General features: G+C 43.0%; 1 protein-coding gene across 2 annotated transcripts in view; it reads right to left on the reverse strand.

Annotated features, from left to right (window-relative positions):
* The window catches only part of rfx5 (regulatory factor X, 5), a 39321-nt gene extending 20182 nt beyond the window's left edge, over positions 1-19139 (reverse strand). The window contains exons 1-3 of one of the 2 annotated variants that reach the window (XM_073061082.1): positions 18808-19139; positions 6617-6747; positions 2605-2638 (exon numbers count right to left, since the gene is read on the reverse strand). In XM_073061082.1, the coding sequence (XP_072917183.1) occupies positions 2605-2638; positions 6617-6735 (153 nt within the window). In that variant the 5' untranslated portion in view covers positions 6736-6747; positions 18808-19139. Of the gene's footprint in view, positions 1-2604; positions 2639-6616; positions 6748-18807 lie in introns of those variants that run through there. The other variant, XM_073061083.1, reaches the window with a different exon arrangement.
* Positions 19140-20721: the final 1582 nt, after the last annotated feature.

The raw sequence follows: 20721 nt of genomic DNA on the forward strand, positions 1-20721 counted from the left end.
ATGTTAATTCACGTGAACCTTTATTTAACTGACAAAAGTACAAAGAAAAGATTTTCAATAGTTTTACTGACCAACTTTATTGTATTTTGTAAATATACACAAATTTAGAATTTGATGGCTACAACACACTCAACAAAAGTTGGGACAGAGTTAAAATAAGATTGAAAAGTGCACAGAATATTCAAGTAACACCGGTTTGGAAGACTCCACATTAAGCAGGCTAATTGGTAACAGGTGAGGTATCATGACTGGGTATAAAAGTAGCGTCCATCAAAGGCTCAGTCTTTGCAAGCAAGGATGGGTCGTGGCTCACCCCTTTGTGCCAAAATTCATGACAGAATTGTTAGTCAGTTCAAAAGGAACATTTCCCAATGCAAGACTGCAGAGAATTTAGGTCTTTCAACATTTACAGTACATAATATTGTGAAAAATTCCGAGAATTCAGAGACATCTCAGTGCGTAAAGGGCAAGGTCAGAAACCACTGTTGAATGCGCATGATCTTCGAGCCCTCAGGTGGTACTGCCTAAGAAACCGTCATGCTACTGTGACAATTATAGCCACCTGGGCTCGGGAGTACTTCGGAAAACCATTGTCACTTAACACAGTCCGTCGCTGCATCCAGAAATGCAACTTGAAACTGTAATACGCAAGGAGGAAGCCATACATCAACTCTATGCAGAAATGCCGGTGAGTTCTCTGGGCCCAAGCTCATTTCAGATGGACCGAAAGACTGTGGAACCGTGTGCTGTGGTCAGATGAGTCCACATTTCAGCTAGTTTTCGGAAAAAACGGGCATAGAGTTCTCCATGCCAAAGATGAAAACGACCATCCTGATTGTTATCAGCGAAAGGTGCAAAAGGCAGCATCTGTGATGGTATGGGGGTGCATCAGTGCCCACGGCATGGGTGAGTTGCATGTATGTGAAGGTACCATTGACTCTGAGGCGTATATTAGGATTTTAGAGAGACATATGTTGCCATCAAGGCGACGTCTCTTCCCAGGACGTCCAGGCTTATTTCAGCAGGACAATGCCAGACCACATTCTGCACCAGCTACAACAGCGTGGCTTTGTAGACACAGAGTGTGTGTGCTTGTCTGGCCTGCTGCCAGTCCAGATCTATCTCCTATTGAAAATGTATGGCGCATCATGAAGAGGAGAATCAGACAACGGAGACCACGGACTGTTGAGCAGCTGAAGTCTTATATCAAGCAAAAATGGACAAAATTTCCAATTGCAAATCTACTACAATTAGTATCCTCAGTTCCAAAACGATTAAAAAGTGTTATTAAAAGGAAAGGTGATGTAACACAATGGTAAACATGCCTCTGTCCCAACTTTTGTTGAGTGTGCTACAGCCATCAAATTCTAAATTTGTGCATATTTACAAAATATAATTAAGTTGGTCAGTAAAACTATTGAAAATCTTTTCTTTGTACTTTTGTCAGTTAAATAAAGGTTCACGTGAATTAACATATCACAGATTTTTGTTTTTATCGCATTTTGGAAAATATCCCAACTTTTCTGGAAATGGGGTTTGTACTTTGATGATAAATTTACTTTGAACTTTGAATTCAAACAATCAATCTAAATAGAAATTCCTAATGGCATTACTGGTGGAATATTTCAGTGTGTTTCAGACAAGATATAAAACAAGGTCAGTATCTATCTTCTCAGGTGATCATAACAGTTCCCTTACACTAGAGGAAATGCAGGCCATCTTGACCCCATTGTCCAGCGGGCAAAGCTTGCCCCTCACCCAACTTTAAAAGGCAAATGATCCAGTCGTTACCATGTTCTTTGTGGAAGCCTACTGTGTGCAAATTCAATGTTACAGCAGTGGTTACATTCAACAGTATTTCACTGGAGCCATCACAGGAATATAAAAGGAAATTTAGGAGAATGATCCTGGGAATGAAAGGGTTACAGTAGAAGCATTTGATGGCTCTGGGCCTGTACTTGCTGGAGCTTAGAAGAATTTGGGGGGGGGGGGGGGTGGGAAGGGCAGGAGGATTTCATTTTATATAATGAAATGCCCAGCTAGAGTGAATGTGGAGAGGATGTTTCTATAATGGGGGAGTCTAGGACCGGAGGGCACAGCCTCAGAATAGAGGGACATCTATTTAGAAGAGAGATAAGGAGGAATTTCTTTAGCCAGATGGAGGTCATTGAGTATATCAGATAGATTCTGGATTGGTAAGGGTATCAAAGGTTATGGGTAGAAGGCAGAATGGGGTTGAGGGGGATATTAAAAAAATCAGAATGATGGAGCAGGCTTGATGGGCTGAATGGCCTAATTCTACTCCTGTCTTATGATCATAAAAATGCAGGTTCCCCAATAAAGGTTTCATCAATGTTTCAGGCAAAAAAAGGGACTCATTCATTTTTAAGAAATAAAGCATCCTTTGTCATTGCCCCACAACCATTGCTATTGAGGTATTGACGGACTATTTATTGATTGAGAGCCTCTTGGCCGAATTCTAGAGATAAGAGTTGAATGAAGAAACCTTATTTCCATATATTTCACACCCTTTCAAACTGCTCGCCTGTATGCCGGGGCGGAAAGAGAAAACATCAGAGTGTAGGAGACTGAACAAGTGCTTACCAGAACATTGTCGACCTTTAACTGAACATTTTTGCTGTAAGGAATAAAGAGAATGCTGTTAATTGTAGCTTGGATCTTGTAATGCAGATGAAGCACTGAAGTTCAGTAGATCATAGCTGATCACAACACCATGAGTTCCTGATATTAGGAGCCATATATGCAGACTCTATGCCACTTCTCCATTCTGCTCCAACATCTCCTGTACACAAGCCCAATTCCTCACACACTCTTCCAGATGTGTAAGCATGTAACAAGGCTTACACAAAACATCGGAGGAACTCAGCTGACCGGGCAGCATTCATGGTGGGAAACGTTTCGGGTCAAAACTCATTGCCCCAGATGAAGGGTCTTGACCCAAAACTCAGTAGGTCAGGCCCTTCATCAATGCTGCCAAGTTCCTCCAGTGTTCCATCGCCATCTTACTCTGTTTTCAGCTTCTCAGTTTGGACCCACTGAGGCTCACCTCACCCCCTCCCCCCTCACCTTACTTCACCCATCACCACCACGCTTGCCCTTTTCCCCTTCCTCCACCTTCTTTTTCTGGCTTCTTCCCCCTTTCTTTCCAGTCCTGATAAAGTCTCAGCTCGAAAAGTCAACTGTTTATTCCTTTCCAAAGATTCAAGATTGTTCCAGTACAGAAGTGTAAAGGGGAACACAATAATTGTTACTCCAGATGCAATGAAGCACAAAAAAACACAATAACTTAAAGAACGCAATAATAGAAAAATGCAATAAATATAAACACATGAGATACTTTATATACAATAGAACAATTCCATATCCATAAAGTGACTACACACAGGAGTGTCTGTACATAAGGCAACTGACAGGAAATGATAAAGTAGAGGTGGTGCAGATGTGGAGGGGTGGGTTAGTGGGTGGAGGTGTTGATCAGTATTACTGCTTGAGGGGGTTGGGGGGGAAGCAACTGTTTTTTGATTTGGTGGCCCTGGTATGGATGCTATGTAATCTCCTCCCTGATGAGAGTAGGACAAACAGTCCGTGAGCAGGGTGGATGTAACTGACCCTTTTCTGGCACCTTCCTGTCCTTGATAGTAGGTAGGCTGGTGCCGGCAACATGTTGGGTAGTCCTGACATGTTGTAGGGCCTTCCTGTCTGTTACAGTGCAGTTTCTGTCCCATACAGTGATGCAGCATGTTAAGATGCTCTCCACTGTGCATCTGTAGAATGATGCAAGTAAAGATGTGCATTGAAAGTGGAGGTGTTGGTGAGCTTTCCTGATTGTGTAGCATATGCTCTGGGACCATGACAAGTTGTGCAGGATTTGCACTCCCAGGAGCTCCCTGACTTGCTGAGGTCCTCCAGCATTTTGTGTGTGGTCTTCCAGTGTTTTGTGGGTTGCTCAAGATTCCAACATCTGTTGTCCCATAGATCTCTACGGAATGAGGATTGCCTTGCCTTTGGGAATTGGAAACCAAAGGAAACCAACCCCACGTAGTAAGAGTTGATGTATGGGCCAAACCAGCTGGAATTCAGGGCAACAGTCAAACCAACCTGCAGACATCAGCAGGAGACACCTTTGAAAGAATGTGTACGTTTTCGGGAATGGGCTGTATCTGCTGAGGTATAGCCAATTGGTTAGGACACAGCATAAACAACACAGGACAGGAGTGGTGAACCAGTGGCACACACACTCAAGATGGAACGCATAAAAATTTTGTTAGCACTTGGTGCCCCTCGATTCCTAAACCCCACCCATTATGAAAAGATACATCATGATTATCTTTACCTCCAAATGAAGAAGCAAATAATTTTTTTTACAACCCGAGAGCAGTGAGATGATTTCATACACCAGCTTGGTGCCAGCTAGACAGTTGGAACAGCAGGTCATATTGGATGACACATTTTGAAATCCATGCAGACCTGGTGTAAACATCAGTGTTTGGATAGTAAACAGCTGGGCCAGTTGGTATTGGCTTCGTTCTGCTTATATTTTTTTCTTCTGTCATTTGTGAGTGGACTGTTATTCAGTGATAATGGTAAATACTGTATGGAGCAGAGTGCCTCCATTTAGTCATGAATTTGGCCAAGTCTAATTCTAGGAGTACAGCTTACTGAAGAAACTTGTGCTACGAGCAAGGCTCTCAAATCAACCAAGTAGAAACTAGATATAAAATATTTGCCATTGTTCATTCAGCAACAAAGGTCTCACTGAGAGTAAAGTATGTTTATTTTTTCTTTCCTTCAGCTTTTATAAATTTCGAGTTTCGTTTCATTATCATTCAACCATATAAAGCCAGGGTGCAAAACACATTACCAACAGCACATAGCAACAAACAGCATATACAATCACGATTTCAGAAAAACATACATTCACAGAGGGAAAAAATTGCCCTGGTCCCTGAGTGGCATGACTATAGATTGATGGTAAATTGACCTGGTCCAGTTTGCACCAAATCTTATTATTTCACGTACATTTTTCTTATGTTATATATGAAATACAGTAACAATCCCATGTAGAAATGATTCTGCAGGTGTGCACATTGTTCTGGATATCCAGCACTTGCAGAATCTCTGATGTTTATATTTTCAAATGTGTTGTTAAAAAATAATAATTTTTGAATGTTTTTCCTAAAGTGCTTCATTTGTTTCAATCTGTCTCTGGTATACTTTTATTAATAGTCAAACAATGAATACATATAAAAAAACAACAGGATTCATCCTTTTTCCTTAAAAAAATCTGTAATTATTATCAAATTCATTAATCAATGGTAATCTCTGCTCAAAATTACCCTGGCACAAGGTAATTTTTAAAGTTTTTTTAATATCCCAGAAAAGGATCGCCATCCCTGACATAAGTAGACGCACTTTATGTTGTGATGGAAATAACTGAGCCTCAACAGTAGAGGCCTGGACACGCACAGTTTTAATAATAAGGAATTTATTATTAAAGGGGAAGTCGGGTCAACACAAGCAACTACAATACACAGGAAGCGGTGTGGGGACAGGGTACTGTTACACATACAAGGAACAAGGGAAAAGCACTACAACAGCTAACCCCCTTGACCTTGGATAGCTGCGGCTCCCTTACCAGGACAAACGATAGACCTTCCCACACATAAATCAATGCACTTACCTTCAATGAGGTGGTCTGTAAGAGAGACCGTGCCAGGGACAAGTCTCACCTTTTATAGCATGGGGCTGGGCGAGATAATCCAATTAAGGTGACCAATAATTTAGGTGTGCATTGATTAGTTGGGAGGGACCAAATGTTGATTGGCATGTGGTGTGTCCTCCGACCAGCCAGGTGACAGTGCATCTGTCACGTGGCCGGTATCTCTGGATACACCTTACTACTATTGTGATGACAATCAGAATAGCATTGTTACTGTACTCACTAGAGGCATTTATCAGGAGCACTGTGTACACAGGATATTAGCATTGTCAATGATCCTTCCCATCCAATCTTTGGCTGCACCCCTCTCCAACTATCCACCACCCACCATCAGGCAGGAGGTCCCGTAGCATTAGGACAAGGACTGTTAGGATGGGAAACAGTTTCTTTCCACTGGCCGTGAAACAAATGAACTTCCTGCCACCACCCCGGTCTCATCTCGTATGTAGTGCCAGTAGCGCTATACTGTTTACTTAGTAACTTGTGTTGCGTTTAATTTCTTTGTGATATTACTTTATGTCTTATGTGCAAGTTATATGTTGTGTGTTGTGCACCTTGGTTCAGAGAAATGTTGTCTCGTTTGGCAGTGTAGATCGAATTACAATAAACTGAACTTGATATAACATAAAAACTGTGAACATGAAATAAGCAGAAGCCCTGCTTTATCAAACAAATACTTGCTATTATTGCTTTTTAAACAGCACAGCCACGATCCAATCTTTATGGAATACTACATTTCTAATAGTCTCTTCCACTCCACTATGGCATAGGAGAACCAAAACACCCCATAGGGAAGTAAAGTTGATAGTTTACTCTTCTGCAATTATGGATAAGAATAGGAGCCCCATGCTGAGTAGTATTCAGACTGCTTCTCACCTGATACCACCCTTTAACTTGTGGAGCAGAGTACTTGGCTCGGTATCCACTGCCTCTGAATCAGGGGGTGTTAGACTCCCTCGGTTCGGTGATTTCAGATGGGCCTCTTCTTCCTCCATGGAATCCAGTCTCTAGGATAAATGACATAACATTTTCCCAGTGAGTCAAATGATCCTACCCACCACAGGTGTTAGTGAGGCTCAGTGAAAACCCATAAAGTTTTGCTCATTAGCACAACAAGTTCACGCTTACTGTCATCTGACTAAACAGGTGGCCCCTGTTTTTCGAACGCTCGCTTTATGTTAGCTTGCTGTTACCAAAGACCTACATTAGTACCTGTTTTCACTAACCAAAGAGGATTTTCACTTTTACGAAATAAAGACACCCGCTTTATACGTGTGTTTACCCCGAGAAAGACTACCATGACTGTGAAGCCTTGTGCGGGCAGTTGTGTGCGCATGCGTGTACATGCGTATGTGTGTATGTATGTAGGCGTGTACGTGCATAGGCTTGTATGTATGTAGGCATGTTCGTGCCGATTTTTTTCCCTCCAAATTGATTTTGGCTCGCTGTCTTCCCGATTTCGATAAGTGAAACTACACCATACATACAATATTTCTACTTTATATAGGCTGTGTATTTATCATATCATTCCTGCTTTTACTATATGTTAGTGTTATTTTAGGTTTTACATGTTATTTGGTTTGATTTGGTAGCTTATTTTTTGGGTCTAAAATTTTTCCTATATAAATTAATGGTAATTGCTTCTTCACTTTATGACATCTCGACTTACAAACAGTTTCATAGGAATGCTCTATATTCGGATAGCGGGGGAAACCAAACGAATTAACATTTCTCTGGACAACGGTACACCCACAAAACATATATGGTGCACAGCACATAAAACAAGATAATACTATAAATAAGTTAATAAAATATCATTCGAAGTGCATGTAGTGCGCAGCATAGGGTTCCTCAATAATGCTTTGAGCCTTGTCTACAACACTCCCGATGAATGTCATAAATCGGGTCGAGGGAAACCCTGGTGATCCTCTTGGCAGTTTTTACTATCACTGGAGGAACATTGTTTTTATTATTTATTTAGTGACACAGGCCCTTTGAGCAACACTGCCCTAATATCTCATCCAAGAGAATGGCACCCGTGGTCATTCATCACCCCGCAGGATTCTCAGCCTGGATTTTTCTGCAGCAAATACAGCACCGTCAGTCTCATTCTCAGAGGCCATAGTGCTCTCAGCTGGGCTACAGTTAGCACGAGCACTCAGCTGAGCTAGCACTGGTAGGTTTGGGCAGGAAAGGTGCATAATATCAAAGTACTGGGGTCAATTAGACCTACTCCATGCTCAGCTCATATCAATTCCCAATTAAACACACATGACAGGTTACCACAAGCAAAAGAGATTCTGCAGATGCTGGAAAACCTGATCAACACACAAAATACTGGAGGAACTCAGAGGTCAGACAGCATCTATGGAAAGCAATTGTTACGTACCCGTGACACGTGACAGTGGTACCCTTGTCACGTGACTGGGGTTGAAGTTATACTGGACATGAGGTAATGGTGGAGTGATGTCATTTTCCCGCCAGTAGAGGTCATGTGACAGGTTTTTTCTACAGGGTATAAAAGGGAGACCCACCCTGTCAGGTGGGGCAGTTCGTGGCTGGATTTGCCAAGATGACTTCATGTTACTGTGTGATTTAATGTGATGACGCAGTTTAGTTAAAAATGAAGTTTTATATAATGCCTAAAGTTTAAAAGGTCAGAGCCAACGGTTTCTTTGCTAATGGAGAGTGAAGTTTGGAAGACAAATCGAGAAGAATCGATTTTCGACGATGGATTGACTTCGACCTTGTGTGATCCTCATTCGGAAGGATTCCGTTTACTATTCTCACGATAGTCTCCGCTGGAAAAAGCGGGAGATTGAGAATATTATGGAAGGAAGGTCAGTCACTTTAAGCTGTTATATTTAATAAAATTCGACGTGGGAGTTCGACGCTGGGAATCGAAGGACATCGACGTGGAAGAGAATTTACATCTCTTTAAAAAGTCTCTCCTTTTAAAAGTACCGTGAGCTTTTGAACTTTCGCCATATCGTTCTAAAGAACTGATTTTTTTTCAATACCGCTTTAAAGACTGTTTGGGACTGCAACGCTATTAAGGACTGTTTGAGCAGCTGAGCTCGGATCATTGTTTGGGTTTGTTTACATTTGAAGGGGGTTTGTTATCAGTGTTTAATAAACGTGTTATTCGTTATAAAACCCCTTGCCTAACTCATCTATATTATTGTTGCCCGAATACGTAACACAATAAACAGTCAATTTTTGGGGCCAAAACCTTTTATCAGGACAGTTGTCATCTATGTAGAAAGGAAGAGGGAAGAACCATAGAACATTACAGCACAGAAACAGGCCTTTTGGCCCTTCTTGGCTGTGCTGAACCATTTTTCTGCCTAGTCCCATTGACCTGCACCTGGACCATATCCCTCCATACACCTCTCATCCATGTACCTGTCCAAGTTTTTCTTAAATGTTAAAAGTGAGCCCGCATTCACCACTTCATCTGGCAGCTCATACCACACTCCCACCACCCTCTGTGTGAAGAAGCCCCCTCTAATGTTCTCTTTAAACTTTTCCCCCTTCACCCTTAACCCATGACCTCTGGTTTTTTTCTCCCCTCGCCTCAGTGGAAAAAGCCTGCTTGCATTTACTCTATCTATACCCATCATAGTTTTATATACCTTTATCAAGTCTCCCCTCATTCTTCTACGCTCCAGGGAATAAAGTCCTAACCTATTCAACCTTTCTCTGTAACTCAGTTTCTCAAGTCCTGGCAACATCCTTGTAAACCTTCTCTGCACTCGTTCAACCTTATTAATATCCTTCCTGTAATTCAGTGACCAAAACTGCACATGATACTCCAGATTCGGCCTCACCAATGCCTGATACAAACTTACCATTACATTCCAACTTTTATACTCAATACCTTGACTTATAAAGGCCAATGTACCAAAAGCTCTCTTTACGACCCTATCTACCTGTGACGCCAGTTTTAGAGAATTTTGTATCTGTATTCCCAGATCCCTCTGTTCTACTGCACTCCTCAGTGCCCTACCATTTACCTTGTATGTTCTACCTTGATTTTTCCTTCCAAAGTGCAATACCTCATACTTATCTGTATTAAACTCCATCTGCCATTTTTCAGCCCATTTTTCCAGCTGGTCCAGATCCCTCTGCAAGCTTTGAAAACCTTCCTCACTGTCCACTACACCTCCAATCTTTGTATCATCAGCAAATCTGCTGATCCAATTTACCACATTATCATCCATACCACTGATATAGATGGCAAATAACAATGGACCCAGCACTGATCCCTGTGGCACACCAATTTAATCCAATTTACTACCTCACCATGTATACCCTAATGCGACTGAATTTTCCTAACTAACCTCCCATGTGGGACCTTGTCAAAGGCCTTACTGAAGTCCATGTGGACAACATCCACTGCCTTCCCTTCATCCGCTTTCCTTGTAACCTCCTCAAAAAACTCTAATAGATTTGTTAAACATGACCTACCACGCACAAAGCCACGTTGACTCTCCCTAATAAGTCCCTGTCTATCTAAATACTTGCAGATCCTATCTCTTGGTACTCTTCCAATAATTTACCTACTACCGATGTCAAACTTACCGGCCTATAATTTCCTGGATTACTTTTAGAGCCTTTTTGAAACAACGGAACAACATGTGCTATCCTCCAATCCTCCGGCACCTCACCTGTAGATACTGACATTTTAAATATATCTGCCAGGGCCCCTGCAATTTCAACACTAGTCTCCTTGAAGGTCCGAGGGAATACCCTGTCAGGTTCTGGGGATTTATCTACTCTGATTTGCCTCAAGATAGCAAACACCTCCTCCTCTTCAATCTGTATAGGTTCCATGACCTCACTACCTGTTTGCCTCATTTCCATTGACTCCATGCCAGTTTCCCTAGTAAATATAGACACAAAAAACCCACTTAAGATCTCCCCCATTTCTTTTGGTTCCATACATAACCGACCACTCTGATCTTCAAGAGGACCAACTTTATCCCTTACTATCCTTTTGCTCTTAATATACCCGTCGAAGCTCTTAGGATTATCTTTCCCCTTGACTGTCAAAGCTACCTCATGTCTTCTTTTAGCCCTCCTGATTTCTTTAAGTTTTTTTTTGCACTTTTTAAACTCAAGTACCTTATTTGCTTCCTGTTTCCTATACATGTCATACATCTCTCTCTTCTTCTTTATCAGAGTTCTAATATCCCTAGAGAACCAAGGTTCCTTATTCTTATTCACTTTGCCTTTAATCCTGACAGGAACATACAAACTCTGCACTCTCAAAATTTCTCCTTTGAAGGCCTCCCACTTACCAATGACATCCTCGCCAGAGAACAATTTGTCCCAATCCACGCTTTTTAAGATCCTTCCTCATTTCTTCAAAATTGGCCTTTTTCCAGTTTAGACCCTCAAGAAGCCAGAGTAAATTTACTTATTTAGCAATACATACTGATTAGGGCTTTCTGGCCCTTTGAGCTGTCACCCCAGTAGCCCCAATTTAACCCTAAACTATTCAGGGGACAATTTACAGTGACTGATTAACCCACCCAGTACATCTTTGGATGGTGGGAGAAAACTGGAGCACCCGGAGAAAACCTACAGTGAGGATGCACAGAGGATGCCGGGATTGAACTCCAAACTCCGACACCCCAACTGCAACAGCGTTGTGCTAACCACTACGCCAACGTGGTAATAAAGTGGGGGGGGGGGGGTGCGGAGGGAAAGTACAGCTAAAGGCAATAAATGCAGGTGAAATGAGAAGAACTGGGTTTCTCAGCGGGTCCAGACTAGGAAGCCTCAAAAGTGAGCTGGAAGCCATGTGCAACAAGATGGCAGTGGAGAGACGGGTTCCCAGGAAGCTGGGGTAGTGAGTCTGTGTGACCAATATGTTGGCCAATTAGGGACAGTAACGTATCTGTTTTTGTTTAACACCATGACAGACAGAAGAACCAAAGGCCTTGCATCTGAATTGTACATTTCCTTTCTTTTCAGGCCCGCTGAAAGGAGAACTTAAAGGACTTTTCAATTATGACTTGATTCTTCCCACAGCAAACTTAACGATCCAATCTGGCACTGGGTCGAAAGGGCAGCATGCCAACAAAAAAGCCGGGAGTACCTCTCAAGACAGGGACTTGCCATATTTATCACCACCTTCAAGGAAGGAGAGAAATCCAATGACTGTAATTGTTGACGGATCACCCTGCCATCAGCCATCGGGATATCACTCAGTGGCTCAAGGGCAGCTGCCCGAATCACATTATGCAGAGTGAACATAACATTCACCACATGACAACTCTAGTGATATTAGAGACCTGGTGAATCAGAATCAGGTTTAATATCACAGCAATACTGTATAAAATGAAATTTGTTGTTTTGTGGCAGTACAGTGAATAAGCTATAAATAACGTTAAGAACACAAATAAGTTAAAAAAATAGTGCAAAAAAAGAGCAAAACAAGAAGAAAAAAATAGTGGGGGAGTGTATATGGGTTCATTGTTCATTCAGAAATCTGATGGAAGGAGAAAAAGCTGCTCCTAAAATATTGAGTGTGTGCCTTCAGGCTCCTGTACCTCCTACTGGATGGTAGCAATGAGAAAAGGGCATGGCCTGGGTGGTGGAGGCACTTGATGGATACAGCCTTTTTGAGGAATCACCTTTTGAAGATGTCCTCAATGCTTGATGCTGAATGGTCCTGACCTAAAATGTCAACTCTTTTATTCCCTTCCATAGATGCTGCCTGACCTGCTGAGTTTCCCCAGCATTGTGTGTGTCTTACTTTAGTGACATTATGGTCTTCTTGATCTAACTGTCTATCAATCACGAGGAACCATGAAGAATCTTTTGGAATTTCAGGAATCCTCAAAAACTTATCTCCATCCTAAATCTGTTATAAACTTCTGTGATGGATGGTCCCAACCCTGGCAGTGAAAAGAGGAGGGTTGGGCATTGGGCTAGTAACTCCGTCCTGTAAAAACCCAGTGCTACAGAAACACCAATTAAGACCTCATCCCTGGATCTTTGCTGGGCTACACCTGGGGACAATTTGAGAGACTGGCCCAGGATAGAGGACTCTGGTGAGTTGCTGTCAGCAGCCTATGCCCTGGTAGGGGTGATGGACTGAAGTAAGTAAATAAGTAAGACAGACAATCTGTGATTTTAACCACAAGATCCAATTTCAATGCAAGCTGGTGTTAAGGAAGCCCACATCATCCCAAAAATGTGATTTTTAACTTTTCTTATCATAATACTTTCATTGGAGTGCAGCTAACTGGAAAGACAAATAGGAAATCTTTCACTCTACATAACCTCTACTCCAAGACCAATGTCCATGAACCCTCTGAACTGCAGTAATCTGATGAAGCTTGGATGTACACCCTCTTAGAAGCCAAGCTCCAAATGACCATCAATTCACTTGAGAAAACAGACAAGGAAACAGGTTTTTACACTTAACAGCTGCAACTCAAAGGCCCTCTACCAAACTGCCCCAGGTGGACAACACAGCCCACTGACAGCAATGCAAGGCTATAGACCCTACCAAACCAACTTTTCTTCCTAAATCATAAACACCCTCAAACAAGGCAGTACCATTGATGAAAGTTATCAATGCCATCAGTGAGCCACCGTAGTCAATTGAGGAAAAAGGTGTTTTAAGATGCAGAACTCACAATTGGCAGAGTTCATGGTCTACTGGTAATTGTACTACTCTTTGCTTACATAACAGGCAACTGAAAGAAACGGCAAGATACAGTCACCACTGTCTGTGCAAAATTTTCCAAATTCACTGAAAGTAAACACACATCGCTTTCTCTCCTAAGCCAACATCTGATTAAAGATCTAATTACACCACCTTCAGTGAGCAGGACACAATGTTTGCATGCCCTAAAGATTTAATAAAAAATTAACTCTAATTGTCTTATGTACATCGAAACATACGGTGCAATGCATTGTTTGTGTCAACAACCAAAGAGAGTACGAGGATGTGCTGGGGGCAGCCCGCAAGTGTCACCGTGCTTCCAGTGCCAAGACAGCAAGCCCTCAACTTAGTAACCCTAGCCCGTCCATCTTTGGAGTATGGGAGGAAACAGGATCACCCGGTGGAATCCCAAACAGTTATGGGGGAGAACATACAAACTCCTTACAGGCAACGGCTAGATTTGAACCCCAATCGGTGCTCATTCCCATTGTAAAAATGATACACTAACTGTGACCCTAATCTGATGCCTTAAGAAGATAGGAGGGAGTCACCGCTACTGGTCATGCGCAAATTTCTTATAGACAGCAGCACAAATTACACTAACTGCTACACTACCAAGCCATCCTAGGATCCCAAAATAAGAGTTCTGTCCAAACTGCATTACAGATGGAAAGAAGAACCAACTCAAGAATGATTCTCAAACTTATGCCTGTCAGTTTGTGGGGATGAATGGCCCATCATCATTCAAAATGGAAGACCATTCAAGGCAACACCAAGAACTAAGACTGTCTTCAACAGAACCCCAGAAATACAAAGTATTCCATAATGTCAACCAACAAGAGGAGTACAACTCTGTTGGGGTTTGGAGGCTCAGTGACCCAGACAGCTATGATGGCTGGAGTCAGGGCTTCATGCTTCAGCTCCTGGTAGGCAGGCAGGTCAAAGGGTAGAGGGCAGACTAAAAGTGGTCTACCGGTCCTCCAAGTTTGGGGGTTCAGCTAGAGCTAACAACCCTGACTGGTCAAAGTAAACTATTACGGAAACAGCAATGAAGAATCCTTTGACGTCTGTGTGCGACGGTATTCCTGAGTCTCCATCTGGGACTTGCATGGCTGCCAAGGACAGAGAGAGATGGAGGAGTTTCACTGCTGCCCTAAATGCCTGTGGTGTAACGGGAAGTAAATATAATGCTAAATGGAGGATAAATATTGACAGGACACAGGGCAAGAACTACAAACAGGATGCTGGAGGAACTCAGCGGGTCAGGCAGCATCTGTGGAGGGAAATGGACAATCAACATTTTTGGTCCAGACCCTTCATCTGAGTTGAAATCTCAACACATGACATTGACTACTCATTGTGTGTGGACAGCACAGTAGTGTAACGCTTCACAGCATCTGCAATCGGGGTTCAATTCCCGCTGGCATCTATAAAGGGGCTTTTGCAAGTTCTTTCCGTGAGCACATGGTTTTTCTCCAGGTGCTCTGGTTTCCCCCCACATTCCGGAGACAGAAAGGTTAGGGTTAGGGAATTGTGGGCACACAAGCATGACGACACTTGTGGGCCGCCCCCAGCACACACTTGGACTGGGTTGTCCGTTGATTTTGTTGCTTTCAGATTCCAGCATGTGCAGTCGGTGTGTCCATGAAGAATTATATACAGAACTAAAAGGGCTAAATTCTGACTGACAGTTGCAGCTTGACTAGTCACGCTATGCCAGCAATGTTGTAAGGTGTTAGATGTAAGGAACACAGGAGTGCTTGATGCATGAGAAAACTGCTTTGTGTAAGCACTAATCAAGGATGCCTGACAATGATCAGAGTAATATATGATAATGAATGTTTAACAAGCAGCCCCAGACAGTGTTCGGGGCTCAGTTGATTACAGATTTCCAGGCTCTATGCGTGAGGCTCTGTAATATCAACTGAGACACAAGCTTGCTATTAAACAGCACGTAATCTTAAGTAAACTGAGTTTGACAATTATACCCTTGGGCTGAACCTAAAGTCCTCTGGTAGAGAGGCAGAGTGATATCTACTTCCTAGCTACATTGTGCCTCACATCTTTCACATCCACCCACAGCAGACAGGGGTTCGGTTTAGAGCCATTCAAAAAATCATTACCAATGACAGTACACAGCTCCCTCAGTACTGTGAGGAGGGTCAGGTTGGGCCAATCTAAGCACAAGCTTTGAGGTCTTCAACATGCAACACGGTACAGTAGTGTAGTGGTTAGAACGACTAATACAGCCCAGGGCGTAAGAGTTCGGAATTCATTCCTTTGCTTGTGGCGCGGTTTTCCGCTGAATGCTTTGTTTTCTCCCACAGTTAAAGATGTGCCAGCTAGTAGGTCAATCTGTCATTGTAAATTGTCCGATGATTAGGCTAGAGTTAAATTGGGGTTGCTGGGTGGTGAGGCTCGAAGGCCTGTAAGGGCCTATTCCGTGCTGTATCTCTAAAATAAACGCCCTTTACCTCAGACTGACAAAGGGTGCATTGATACACCAAAGGCCACTAGTATCTGCCCTCACCGAGAGCTGGCTACTGAAATGCAGGAAGAAATCCACGATTTCCAAGTCTCTCAGTGCTAACAATCTGCCTGCTGGTTGAGCAGCATCTGCAGGAGGAAAGGAACTTTTGACTTTTCATAGTCAAAGCCCCACATCAGGAAGGCAAGGCCTCTGAAGCACAGCAAAGACAACTGCTTTGTGCAAGGTCTGAGCTTTTTTTTTTAAACACTCTTCACCTCAGACTGACGTAAGGTTTCAATCCAGAACTTTTAGATTTACGAGGATGGTTGGATTGAGTTGTCCTGACCTTGGCAATCCATTTACAAATGTTGCATCACTATACGAGGAGACATCATTAGTGCCCTGTTCACTTGTGGGGTCTCCTCCGAATACTCATCAATCAGCTGAGCGGTTTTCATTACGGAAACAATTGTGACGCAGGGTTGCGGAAAACCACGCGTCTAGGAATTCTCTTGCAAGATTAAGAGGGGCACAAATTTGACTGGGCGCCAGTGAAAGTCATGGTGCAAGCAAACATACAAGAGGATTCCTAAAAGCATGGCTTTCCTCAGAGAACTCTGTAAACTGACATGTAGACCTCGATCCCATTTATAAGCCAATGTGGGCAAAATTCCAGACCACAGAGTTCGCAATGCAGCCAATCAGCAATGAGACCCACCCCCATGTAATAACGACCAATCAGCTGATTGGCCAGTATACAAAGGACCCGGAGCATACACCACAAATAAACAACGATGACGTCTCCTCGTACTGTGAAGAGATGTTTGCAAATGAATTGCCAAGATCGGAGAACTCAAACTAACCGTCAACCACCTGAGCTATACATTTTCTGAGTTTTTCCATTATGAAGACGTTTCTGGGACTGACGGGACTGCGTTGCCAAGAGTTTGAGCCGATCGGGACTTCATTCATTCCAGTATATGAAAATGAGACATTTAAGTGGAGCACAAAATCATGAGGATCCTTTCCCAAATTTGTGGAAATCAATAACTAGAGGGCAGAGGTTTATAGTAAAAGGGAAATTTAATAAGAACCTGAGGGGCAACTTCTTCACACAGAGTGTGTAATGAGCTGCCAGATGGTGTTTTGGGGCAGGTGAGCCCTTCGTTGGTCAGCGTTGACCATGGATGGTGCGTTCTAGTTGTCTAGATACACAAGCCCAGGGCAGTACAATGTGGAGAGCAAGCTGTTGACCATGCAACTGGCTCCCCCTCCTCTCCCCCTACAAGCAGCTGATGAATCCAAAGGAACGGCAGAGACCCATACAGTTTGGCACCAGCTACGTCGCAGGAGTTGCTCGTCAGCATTGAGCTCAATGTGGAACTGCCTTAGGGCCTCCACCCCTGGATTTTTCCTCAGGGTTTACTCCTGAAGCCTTCCCCATGAGTGGGTACAACTGTAAGGCAGCGGGTGTTTGAGATCAGAGTACTGGGCAATAATTTGCTTTATTTGAATACAGTGTTGGGAAACGTGAGGTTCTTCTCTTGGGTAAGGTGAATTGAAAGGTATAATGTTGTTTCATTTGCACAAGGAACAGAGTGCTTGAAAGGGTCTTGGAAGTCCCTGTACAAGTTAGCATGGATGTGTAGCCAGTAATCCGGGTGATAAATTGTTCCCTGGAAGATCAAAGTGATATACAAATAAAGGTATACAAAATTTTGAGGTGTATAGATAGGGTAAATGCAAGCAGGTCTTTTCCACTGAGGTTGGGTGAGACAACAATTAGACAACTTGGATTAAGGGTGGAAAGTGATATGTTTGAGGGAAATATGAAGAGGAGCTTCTTCACTTAAGAGGGTGGAACAAGCTACCAGTGTAAGTGGTGGATGCAGGATCGATTTCAACATTTAAGAGAAGTTTGGATAGGTACATGGATGGGAGGGGTTTGGAGGGCTATGGTCTAGGTGCAGGTTGATGGGACTAGGCAGATTAATGGTTTGGCACAAACTAGCTGGGCTGAAGAGCCTGTTTCTGTATTGCCACGTTCTAGATGAGCTGCCAACCACAGCTGACGAGTCCTAACTGCCCGAAGCAACTGGCTTTAAGGTGCCAGTAACCTACCTTTGCCCCTTCTCCTGTTAGTAGAAATGGTTCCATCGGACGTAATAGCTAAGCGGCAGGTAATAGCCAGGAGCTGGACTTTGCTGTCAAAGCTGAGGCAGGTACACTAACAACATTCAAAGGTCACTTGGACAGGTTCATGGATAAGAAAGGTTTAGAGAGGTATTGGCCAATGGCACTAGCTTGGATACAAATCTTGGTCAGCATAGGCCAGTTGGTTCTGAGGGCCCATTTCCATCCAGTATGGCTACAATCTACTGAGTTCCTCCACTTGTTGCTCCAGATTATAACATTTGCAGTCCCTTGTGTCTTCCATTACCACCTGACTTGCACGACAGGGTCACGCCACAATAATTCTACAATGCCCCATCTAAGGCGGAAAAAGGAGCATGAAAATCTGGTGCAGCATATGCCTGCAGACACCCTCACCAAGACTGAATTTGGTTCATTGGCTGTGCTCATTAGTTAAAATCAGGGCTGGAGCCCTGGTAGTTGGGATAAACAGTGATAGACTGGAGGGAGACGGTGAGAATATTGACATTATTGAAGCCAATGTCACCAATCTTTCTTTCTTTCTTTCTTTCCCTCCCTCTCTCCGGCCGGCCTACCACACCTCCCACCGTCTCGTTTACACCACCACACCATTCCTCCCCTCACGCCCATTCCTTCTCTTCTCCGCGATAGGCGATCCCAAATTCGTACACAAACCACCACAAACGTGGCATGAAGAATAAACACATAAAATTCCCCTAATTGCCCAGCAGCCTCGCGCAAATTAAATATAAATTATACCTTAAACAACTCGGCCTCGGCTCAGAACTCATGCCCCGCCCCCGGCACCCGTGATAATTGGACAATCTGCCACCGGATGCGCCGCATCCCCTCTTCCATTCGTCCGCCACCTTGTCAATTAGTGCGCGGTATAAACACGAAGCCCGGACCAGCGGTTTCACATTTGAAAAAAACAGTCGATTTTATTTGTAGAAGATTCGGTTCCTTTGTATTCTCCATCCGTGCTTTTTTTAACACCTGTTCGGTATTTACGGTTAACGACAAGTCACGTGCTTTAAAAGAAACGACAACAGATGCAGATCAACCGAACTTACTCAACGAGAAGATCCAACCTTCACATCACTTGCACATTTTTATTGGATGGTTGGCTTCCACCCCTACCGAATCAAATTTCTCATTGGACAGGATTGATGTCAATCAAGCAAGCAGCAAATACACAAGGTTGAGAGCGCACTAAATTAACGCCGCGCAACCCGAGGCGCGCAAAATGTCAATAACGTTTGTGTTGTGAATCAGACTTTCTCAAACGCTGTTTTCTTGTATTATTCGTAGTTATTTGAGATTACTTAGGCATTTCTAATGGAAATGTTTAAAAATATGCTTTTGTTCTCAAGTATTGGGCAGTGGAAGTTACTAACTTCACATTTTAACTTAATAAATCCATGCTTTTGGTTGATTGGCTTACGGGGATGGCGTAGACCTCAAAGTCTTATCCCTATAGAACAGGTTTGATGTCAATCATTCGAGTAATTAAGAGCGTGACAGGCAGTGGCTTAATGCTAACCTAAATATATCGGCTATTTTTAAAAATATTTAATATGGGTTGGCAAAAAAAACTGGAGTACAAAGTTCCACACTAAGTTATTTTTCGATTTTAACCTTTTTTTAAAAAAGGGGAAGATTAATTGATTCCCAGGACCATTCTCAAATTTTGAGTGACCTTAGATGTGAGATTCAGATTCAGATCTTTTTATCACATATTCAGATTCAGATTCAGTTTATTGTCATTTAAAAACCACAAATGCAATGCAGTTAAAAAATGAGACAACTTTCCTCCAGAATGATATCACAAAAGCATATGACAAAACAGACTACACCAGAAAATCCACATGACATTTGGCAATCCCCAATCCAGAGTCCGGAGAGGCTGCTGTGTATTAATATCGCGCTACCATCTTAGCGTGTATCCCGGAAAGGAGCTCCAAATCCACCAGACAAACAAGACCAAAAACTAAAGCTACAAGACCTGCACAAAACCACATAGTTACAACAGTGCAAACAATAGAATAATTGATTAAAAAAAAGACCATGGGCACAGTAAAAATAGTCCAAAGATGTTAAAGGACTGTAAGTTCAAAAGAAATCACCACACAGTTTCCACAAGTCCCCAGGGTCCCGACAGACTCGCCATCCCATGCCTGCGGCAGAAGGGAATACCCCCGCTATGGACTTCCACGGCGCCGCCCGACTCAGCCTCGCAGACGCAGCACACAATGAAAGCTCAATATACAATTTCAATACACATTGAAATATATATAGTGAAATGTGTGGTTTGTGTTATCTACCAATACAATCTAAGTACGTGCTGGTGGCTGCCCACAAGTGTCGCTGTGCATTCCAGCGGCAACATAGCACGACCACAATGTTCTGCAGAACAACACAAGCAACAACAGCACAAACACCCTTCCCCTGCCCACTCACGTACGCAGGCGTACAGGCCATGGCCCAGGACTCGTAGAAATCAGCTCTCCAACCTCCGGTCCCAGGCCAGGTCTCACAGACTCGCGGGACTCCAGCTCCAGGCCCACCAACTTTTTGAAATATTAAGTATGACACAGATGAAATCCAAACAGGTGATCATATTTGTGTGGTTAATTTCAGAGCACTTGTGAATTTGCCAACTGCAAATTATGA

This window comes from Hemitrygon akajei, chromosome 11 (assembly GCF_048418815.1).
Source record: "Hemitrygon akajei chromosome 11, sHemAka1.3, whole genome shotgun sequence".
NCBI lineage: Eukaryota > Metazoa > Chordata > Chondrichthyes > Myliobatiformes > Dasyatidae > Hemitrygon > Hemitrygon akajei.